The 9,897-nt window shown below is 43.8% G+C and overlaps 1 protein-coding gene across 1 annotated transcript in view; it reads left to right on the top strand.

Moving 5' to 3' along the window:
- The window catches only part of DENND5B (DENN/MADD domain containing 5B), a 63,170-nt gene extending 53,315 nt beyond the window's left edge, over nucleotides 1-9,855 (top strand). The window contains exons 15-21 of the mRNA XM_009333034.1: nucleotides 357-502; nucleotides 3,147-3,265; nucleotides 4,459-4,646; nucleotides 6,336-6,418; nucleotides 6,585-6,711; nucleotides 7,524-7,698; nucleotides 8,558-9,855. Of these exons, the coding sequence (XP_009331309.1) occupies nucleotides 357-502; nucleotides 3,147-3,265; nucleotides 4,459-4,646; nucleotides 6,336-6,418; nucleotides 6,585-6,711; nucleotides 7,524-7,698; nucleotides 8,558-8,741 (1,022 nt within the window). The 3' untranslated portion in view covers nucleotides 8,742-9,855. The remainder of the gene's footprint in view (nucleotides 1-356; nucleotides 503-3,146; nucleotides 3,266-4,458; nucleotides 4,647-6,335; nucleotides 6,419-6,584; nucleotides 6,712-7,523; nucleotides 7,699-8,557) is intronic.
- The last annotated feature ends 42 nt before the right edge of the window (nucleotides 9,856-9,897 follow it).

Below are 9,897 nucleotides of genomic sequence, written 5' to 3'. Positions count from 1 at the left end.
CTGGAGGAGCTGCCGCAGAAGGCTGCTCGCAGTAATGAATGCTGCGGGTAGGAGCTCGCCAAAAGCTGCGCTGCAGAGCCGCTTCTTCTGGTTTATGGCTGGCTGGAAAGGAGACTGCTGCTGTCACCCTGCGTGAGGGGGGAGTCTCTGCCGCTGCAGCGAGGCGCTCTGCAGGTTTGTCTCACCCCTTGATAGGGAGAACAGAGGGGGAGTTCTCCTCGTTAGGCTGCTGAGACATGGGACAAGAACTTACCCGCAAGGGAGAGGCATCGTTTACTCCAGAAACTGTGTTTACTCTGAGGGGGGAAAAAAAAAGTCAAGACTAACTCATTTCCTCCCCCCCTCCCCGTTCTCAGTGATCCCTTATAGGTCAGTGATAATTCCCATCAAAAAACTAAGCAATGCAATAACCACGTCAAACCCATGGATTTGTGTGTCGGGAGAACTAGGAGATACAGGCGTAATGCAGATTCCTAAAAACCACCTAGAAATGACATTTGAGGTGAGTACATGCTCTTCACATTTTACTTTTCAATTTGAAACATGCTTCCACATAAACATTAATTTGGTGAGGGTTTATTGTCTTAAGATCACAGCATTTCAGATTCTGTCCAGATGTTCAAGGTCTCTGTACATTAAAAATCGGGAAAATAGTGCTGCCTGCCCCTCCTGTGCTAGATGAAAGTTTCCTGTGAGCACGTACCGCTTTTAAGCATAGGCTCCACCGCTGTCCCTGTCCCAGCCCAGGGCTCCTCTTTTCTCACCTAGCCTATCTATTTCCACATCTCGTTCCCTTCCACATCACCTTGCCAGCTATCCCAATTTTCTCTTTCAGAGCTCATTTCTGACTCCTCACTTCCCTTCCTAGTTTCTTTTCCCTTCTTTCAATTTGCCTTCCCACTTACCACCACCTGGGTCCCAAATTTCTTCTCCTCTTTCTTTCTTCTGGCCAGTCCTAAATTTCTTCTCCTCCCACTCCAGCTCCTTGTCCAACACTGCTTTCCTTCCAACCAGCCAGTCTAACTCCTGTGTTCTTCAACTTCCCAGCTTCATGTGCTACCCCCGGCAAATCGCAGAGCCACCATCGGGCTCTTTTCTCTGTGTTTGCTGTCGTTTTCTCTTTGCGTTTGACTACCCGGCGTTCCCACCCAGCAATTACAGGTTGGCTTGGTGCCACCCGAAAGCAGCTGGTAGCGAAAATTGCAGGGAAAGCCCCGTCAGGCTCCTATAACTCCAGGCTATACCATACCCAGTAAGGAGTGATTTCGCAGGAAAATCTGCTACTGAAATAAAAGTTGCATCCACTGAGCATATGCAGACTGATCTTCAACAACAATAGTCAAAAAAAACCCCTCTTGCCAAATATAGGTAGGTTTTGACAGAGATAGGATATTTTCGTGATACAATGGCAGCCTCTCATTCAGATATTAGTATTTTGTAGAAAAGATCCGCAGGCTTCTAACGAGCAAAGTAACATATTTAGACATTTCCAAGGACCATAGAATCATTAAGGTTGGAAAAGACCTCTAACATCATCGAGTCCAACCGTCAACCCAACACCACCACGCCCACTAAACCATGTCCCTAAGCGCCTCATCTACACGTCTTTTAAATACCTCCAGGGATGGTGACTCAACCACTTCCCTGGGCAGCCTGTTCCAATGTTTAACCACTCTTTCAGTAAAGAAATTTTTCCTTATGTCCAATCTAAACCTCCCCTGGCGCAACTTGAGGCCATTTCCTCTCGTCCTATCGCTTGTTACTTGGGAGAAGAGACTGACACCCACCTCGCTACAACCTCCTTTCAGGTAGTTGTAGGGAGCGATGAGGTCTCCCCTCAGCCTCCTTTTCTCCAGGCTAAACAACCCCAGTCCCCTCAGCCGCTCCCCATAACACTTGTTCTCCAGACCCCTCACCAGCCTCGTTGCCCTTCTCCGGACACGCTGCAGCACCTCAACGTCCTTCTTGTAGTGAGGGGCCCAAAACTGAACACAGTATTCGAGGTGCGGCCTCACCAGTGCCGAGTACAGGGGCACGATCACTTCCCTGCTCCTGCTGGCCACACTATTGCTGATACAGAACACTGTATCAGAAACATACATATGAACACTGTTCTGGAATACTCCTTTGGCTGAACCTTTCCTAAAATATCAGCTTGGGTAGCCATTTCCATTTCCACTATGGAAAATGTCAGCCCAAGCTGCTTGTTTGGTAGTATTCATAGAATAGTTTGGGTTGGAAGGGACCTCTAAAGGTCATCTAGTCCAACCCCCCCTGCCGTGGGCAGGGACATCTTCAACTAGATCAGGTTGCTCAGAGCCCCGTCCAACCTGACCTTGAATGTTTCCAGGGATGGGGCAGCCACCACCTCTCTGGGCAACCTGTGCCAGTGTTTCACCACCCTCAGCATAAAAAATGTCTTCCTTCTATCTAGTCTAAATCTGCCCCCCTTTAGTTTAAAGCCATTCCCCCTTGTCCTGTCGCAACGGGCCCTGCTAAAAAGTTTGCCGCCATTAGAAGCAATGAAAATCAAGGTCTTGCAATGGAAGTGTTTAGGTGACATTAATAGATGTTACTGCCAGCCTCACCTACAATTACATATTGCACTGGAATTCACAGTCCCTTTTTTTCCTTGTTCTGTCTCTTTGCGACGTTAAGAGTCTCATGTTAGTGATTTTTGTCTTGCCCAACAATAAGCAAATCAATCTTTGAAAATAATAAAGGATCTAGGGACTGCTTCATAGTGTAGAGTGAGTCAGCTGAAGGTCCGTATGCTCAAAATGCATTTTTTAAAAGCTGTTTGTACTGAAGATCAATTTCTTCCTCAAAAGCACACCTTTTTATGACCTTAGCTCAGAAATTTTTAATTAACGCTTCTCAGGACTATTCAGAGTGTGCGCTCACGACAAAGAATGTCATCTCTTCACATGCTTTTAATAGTTTTATTTCAAGGTATTTCTTTTCTCCTGTGTTAAAATAACTATTCTGCTTTTCAAAACGTTCTGCATGTTTGGTTGAAAATACTTGCTGTATAAATCAAAGGAAACAGAATAAAAACATACATTTGAGACCGTATGTGTGCATGTGATGGGGGTGTGTGTTGTCTGTTGTTTTTTAAATTAAGTAAAAACTCTTATTCATTTCAGTGCCAGAATTTAGGGAAGCTGACAACCGTTCAGATTGGTCATGACAACTCAGGGCTACTAGCCAAGTGGCTGGTTGATTGTGTCATGGTCAGGAATGAAATAACAGGACACACGTACAAGTAAGCAACAAATTCTAATTTTCTTTGTCTGAAATTCCTACTTGTTAAATCTAGGGAAAGCAGGAAGGCATTCATCTTCTCCTCAGCTGATGGAGCACTGTGGGCTGATTTGGGTACCCGATAGGGTTGGGTTGGTCTCCCCTACCCCTGGTTCTCTCATTTCAGAAGCCCTAGTTGAAGTCAAATAATCTGATAAATATTAAATGAGTCTTGAAGGTAGGGTTTTCTGTGCATCTCTCTGAGACAGGACAGACAGTATGGATACTTTTGAAGTGATTCACGTTTGTGTCTAATAATTAAATCTCTTGATTTAAAGTAGCGTGGTAAAATTGTGCACAAATGAACTCTTTAAACCCCCAAGAGCTGGAATGATAGTTTAGGGCAAATCTTTGGTTTCTTTTTCTTTTAAAAAATATTCAAATGTCTAAGTACTGTAACAAATGTACAGAAACTCAGATTACGCGAAAATAAAAGGTTTTGATGATTTCCTAATCTTCTATGGAGTACATACCTCTTGTGTTGAAATGATCTCCTAACTCATCATTGGTTTTACGAAACATCTGGCTAAGCAAACTTTTTTTTTCCTAAATGTGGACTTGGAAAACTATAATTCAGAGAGGTGAGCTCCAGAGCTCAAGGTTGGTCGCAGCATATGGGGGAAAGTAGGAGGAAATGGGGTACAGGGACTCGGGGTATGGACAGGTGCATGGATTTCATCAGGACTGTGGATAGGGCCAGAAAATACAGCAATAAAACGTGAGGTGAGGTTTGAGTATGAGGAGATGTCACAGCTTCAGCTGGGTGGGAACTCCGTGTGAGGATTTAATTGTTTATCATCACAATATTTTTAAAGGCTGAATATCAGTTGTGGTTGCAAGTGAAAAATAACCTGGCAGAAATCAAGATGTGGCCCATGAACTATGTGTATAACACTTTCCGTTGTCCTGTGCTTTCATGCAAGCTTTGCATATTTCCCTTTTCCTAAGGATGGAGGTGAATGTAGTTTTCTGGTTTGGTCCTATCAGTGTGGTGCAGGGGATGCTGCCCGCTGAGTTCTGTTTCGTGAAAGTTTCTGGCTACAGAGTATTCCCTGCCCGTTAGCAGTGTTTATGAGTGTTAGCTGTCCCTCTAACTTTGAGATCAAGCTGGACTACCTGTGTGGCTGACCTGTGCTTGTGCTGGCCGCATGGCAGGTTTCCCTGCGGGCGATGGCTGGGAAAGGGTGTTGACGATGGCAGTTTGGAGCGAATACTCATTGGAGAGCTGGTGTCCTCCACGTCTGACGAAGAGCTGGGAAAGCAGTGCCGTACCCCACCCCAGCAGAAATCTCCTACCACGGCTCGACGACTGAGCATCACTTCCCTCACAGGGAAGAACACCAGTAAGTCCTTGCCTTTCTCCCCAGGGCCCTAGAGAAGGGGCCAGCAACTGCTGAGAAATAAAGCTCATGTGAACAGGAGAGCTCATACTGAAGCAAGGCTTGGTGCAGAGGAACAGCTGCAAGCTGATGAGTTTTTCCTGCCCTGGTTTGTGTGTCTGCAGCTTGCTCTGTGACTGTACACGTTGCCTCTTCCGTTGCCTCTTTCAATGTCCCCATTTGACAGCTGAGAGATGATAATCTCTTTCCTTGGAGCATGGAGATATGAGATGAGGGAGGAGGAGGCAGCAGAATTTGCAGTAGCTGATGCTGCTCAGCTTCCCGGCTCACTTTACAGTCAGCTGGAAGACAGTCTTCTCTGAAGGGTAGTTCAGAGCCTGATGTGGATGCTGTGAACTGCCTTCTGGAGGAGCACATCTCCAGAGGGACCCTGGGGGACATCAACTTCACGTCCCTAAAATTAGCTTTTATGAGTAACTGCACCTGGCTACAATAGGGCATGGGACTGTAAGGGCCACATGAGGCATTCTCCGCTAAAGCATACAGATAAGCACAGTGTAGATCCTGTTCATAAATCTGTCCAGCTCCTGTAAAATTAGAGGACATGACTGTTGAAATGTCAAGCAAGGAAAGATTAGCCTCCAAGAGTAATGCAGCATTTAAAAACCACCACGGGACCATTGCAGCTCTTTACATGTGTGAGTCCATGTTAGCTGGAGGACTGGGCACCAGAACCACTTGCAGAGCATTTCCTTAGGTCTGAGAACACTAAGGCCCAATCATTCATTTGTCTTGTGAGCTACCTGTGGCTCTGTGTTAGACCTGCCAAAGACTGTGGAGGTCATCATGTACTAAAATGACACTGAATTACTCCATGCTTCCAAAACAATTGTAGGACAAGCTAATAGCAACATACCTATGTCTGAAAAACTAGAAAGGACTCATAGAAGAACCAGGAAAACAGTTGAAGTCTGGAAAACATCTGCTTAAAATGAAGTTTTAAAAGTTCAGTCTGTTTTAATTGGAAAGTGAATGAGGGACTAGATAATTTTCTGCAGATACCTGCATAGGAAGATGAGACGGTAGCAGGTGGAGGCATAGCATGATTCAGTAACAGAGGCATACAGCTCAATGGCATACAGATTCAGAGCAGAAACATGGCATACATTTTAACACAGAAGATAACTTACTCTTGGAACCGTTCATAAGGAATATTCACTGCCTGTGGCCCCTCACACTGGTACAATGACTAGACGTGCCTAAAATAGATACTTGTTTTGGCCCAGTAAAACATTGTGGGTTCAAGTCAGGAATTAATGAGTGCTGGGTTTTCTGGCCTCTGTCACGTAGAACTGAGTCAAACGACTGGGCTACAACCTTTCGGCCCATGTCTCTTCGTGTGAGGGTTGCTGTACTCTGTGTGATAAGCAAGATGTGATTAACTCAAATAAAATATTTATCAAGCCAGATCCTTGGGTTGTGCATTTTTAAGTAGGGCGATTTATTTGACTGTTCCAGGGTTGCTCGACAGTTGCTTGTAATTAAGGCTCAGGTTTACCCAAGACAAATGATTGCCTGAACTCTGTTAAAGATACAGAATAATTCCTGCAGTTCAAGCTACGTCATCGTGAGAATTTGATGAATGTTTTAAAGTTGGTATCTTCAGCTAGTATGCTCTCCATCATTTCACAGAGCCTAATGCGGGACAGATCCAAGAGGGAATCGGGGAAGCCGTGAACAATATTGTGAAACACTTTCACAAGCCAGAGAAAGAGGTACTTCCTACTTTTCATTACTTGCCTTGTATCTACAATGCATGTAAATATTTTTTATAAACAGAAATGGAACTGAAGTACCAGTAGAGACTGTTAACCTTTAGATTTGAAGCCTCTGGCATACAAACAAGGCAAGTTGTACTTACACACTCTTCCTTTCCCACAGAGAGGAAGCCTTACCATTCTGTTGTGTGGAGAAAACGGTCTGGTCGCAGCACTGGAGCAGGTCTTCCACCATGGATTCAAATCAGCTCGCATTTTTCATAAGAATGTCTTCATCTGGGATTTTATAGGTAAGCTGGTACGTGATTTGGAGGCAGAAGGAGAAGAAAGATTAGGGCAAAATGACTACTCAGACGCAGACCTCGGATTCTCATCAGCTCTAGGGTGCCATTTGTTCCTGCCTAGCACCTGCTCCAGGTTGCTTAAAGTCAATGAGAAACAAGATGGAAGATGAGAAATACTAAACTCTATATAAAGGATGAGTGTGAATCTGTGCAGAAATTTAAGAGCACTTCAAATTCTAGTCGTTTATTCATAGATGAACATTCAAACAGCTGCTTTTTTACCCAGAAAGAAGGTAGGCTGGAGGTTGGGGTAAAGTAGCAATTGATGTTACGGGGAGAGTTGGGAAAGGGCAGGGAGTGAAAGGTTTAGATTTCTAGTTGTCTATGAGACTCTCCTAATCACTGCACTGGTCTTCTGGTGATGTTTATCTGTAGGCCTATGTTGCAGTAACTTAAGACGTACTTAGTCCCTTAAAACATGCTCACAAGTTGAGATACTTAGCCTGAGGGTAAGTGCTTACTCAGAAAAGGTGAAAAATCAAAGCTGATGGTATCACTTCCAATGAAACCATTGATAGGTACTCTGGTGCGGCTCCTTGATGTTACCTAACTGTATTAGACATCAACCAGTCTGCTGACCACTGCTAGGTAGCAAAGGTGGAGATCACCACCTACCTATGGTCTTCAGAGTGAGGAATCCATATATAAACGGTGCAATAGCTCTCGGCAGGTTGGTTCTTTTAAGGATTCCATTGTGTAATTCTGTGTCACAATGAAGTACTTCTGCTCACTGGGTTCTGATTTTCTCCTTACCACAGAGAAAGCTGTTGCTTATTTTGAAACCAGTGACCAGATTGGCGACAATGAGGAGGCCCTTTTGCTTCAGAGGTCTTCATGCAAAACCTTCTGTCATTATGTGAATGCCATCAATACAGCTCCAAGGAACATTGGAAAGGACGGCAAATTCCAAATTCTGGTTTGCCTGGGGACGAGGTACCTAACTGCTCTTCGTTATGTGTGTCCTCTTGCATTAGACTAGAAGAATATTTTTACACCGTTGTTATTACCTTCAGTTTTCCATTTTAAGACATCTCGTACCTATTATCCTATTTTAGGCAGCTTTAATACTACATGAAAAATTGGAGCAAAGAAGCAGTAATGATACGTGGCTAGTGTCTAAACTGCTAAAAATGTTTTGCACTCTTTTATAACTGTTAGCTTGACAGTCATAAGTATGAAATCTGTCTTTAAATTGTATTTTTGATGAAGTGCTGGCTTTGGGAATGCAGAGTTCCTTTGCAAGAGCTGGTGTATTTCTAAATCCTCATTGAATCACTTTGCCTATGAAAATGGGATGTCTGTTATAATTTTGGCAGAACTATTCTAGATGAATCTTTCTTTCCTAATAGGATGCTTTCTGCTTGCACTTGGGGAGTGGCAAAGGGGGGGGCTTAGTTGTATTTTGGAGGGTGGAAGTTGGTATGTCTAGAAATAAGTACCATTTTCATCTTGTCTGTCTGGATACATGGAAAACCAGTTGGAAAACAGTCTATTGGTTTTTCCTGAGTTTTACTTTCCCTGTTCCTGATCTGAAAACGTTGCTGAATTCTTCCAAGGTCAATTGTCCAGTTCTGCTGATATCTTTCCATCTTCATTCCTACAGTATGTTCAGTTACCTGTATTTTACTAACAAAATCAAGGGTTATGGTTACACGGGAAACTTTTATGTGCAAACAATATGCATCGCCCACAAAAAGAGACTGCGTGGTTTTGGTTGTGTTCTTGGAGAAGAATTTCCGTTTGAGATCTGTTGTACTTGGTGCTAAAATAATTCCTTTCATCCCCTTTGCAGGGACCACTTGCTCTCTCAGTGGATCCCGTTGCTGGCAGAGTGCCCGCCCATTACAAGGATGTATGAGGAGAACGCTCTCCTACGGGACCGCATGACTGTCAACTCCCTTATCCGAGTCCTACAAACATTGCAAGATTTCAACATCATCCTAGAAGGATCGCTCATTAAAGGAGTGGATGTTTAGCATGGCTTTGCTGAGAACTTCATTATTCCTTTCCCAAGCAAGCAAACCACAACTGGAGATCTGTCAGGACTTGAAGGCAATGGTAGTGCACCACTGTAAGGCAAAGCTGCCGGTTGAAGCGGGAGTAGGAAGCCCAGTTTGAGCCCAATGGGGACTGTCCTCTAAAGCTGCAGAAAGCTGAGATGCAGTACTGTAGTTTATTTGAAACAGAAATTTAGTATAAAATAGAGTATTTTCATGTGTTAGATGTGTGTAAATATGCTATCTTCTTTAAGAAATTATATTACTCTAAGAAATTTTTCTTAGACTGAATGTTCTTGTTCTGACTATGAGTAGCTTAAACCCAGGGGAAGGACTGGGGGGAGGGAAGGACGGAGGTGGGAACGGATGCCGCTGCTTGCTTGCAAGGAAGAAGCCAATCAATGTGTAAATACAGTGCAAACTCAGCAGGGCTTTTTTCAGGTATTGCAAATTAATACAGCAAATATCCTTATGTAGCCATTGTGATTGTCTCACTCTTGGAAATATTGTAAGCATATGCTGTTTTACCCTACTGTACATGGTCTCTCTTAGTTTTTTGTTTGTTCAAAGACTCAACCCTTTCCATGCACGGAAGTTGAGTCGTCATTTTTCTTCTGTAAGGTCTTTTGTGTCACTTCTGTTGATCTCCAAAAGGAGAGATAAGTGTTGAAATGCTTAAACACTGGAGAGGAGGACTGCTGTCAGCCTCGGAGCCTGAGAGTATGAGAGACCTGTTTAAGCGGCGCTGCTGCAGCCTGAGATGGGGAATGATGGCTTGCTTGACTTGCTCGGTGTGTCCCTTGCCTGTCTAGGTGTTCTGATGATTCCCCCTCACCCTCAGCCAGTTTGTGTTGTGGATGACTTTTTTTTTTTTCCCCATGCTGAAGAATTTGGTTCGTACCAAATTCTTGCTGTACTTGAGAAGAATCATTGCTGTAGAGCCACAAACACCAATGTTGCTGCGCTACTGAACTGTATCAGCTGATTTTGAAATGCTGACAGGTTATGAGTCTTCCTTTATCCCACAGAATGAGCGTTCCTAGGAAGTACAGGATCTTTGATTACTTTTTTTTTCTTCTAAATTATCCAGCTACAAAAAAAGGAATTAGGCAAAAGGAGGAAAAAAAAGAATCTC

The sequence above is a fragment of the Pygoscelis adeliae genome, unplaced genomic scaffold, assembly GCF_000699105.1.
Source record: "Pygoscelis adeliae isolate BGI_AS28 unplaced genomic scaffold, ASM69910v1 Scaffold38, whole genome shotgun sequence".
In the NCBI taxonomy this organism is placed as follows: Eukaryota; Metazoa; Chordata; class Aves; order Sphenisciformes; family Spheniscidae; genus Pygoscelis; species Pygoscelis adeliae.
The sequence above is the reverse complement of the archived record's forward strand: the minus strand, read 5'-3'. Positions and strand labels throughout refer to the sequence as shown.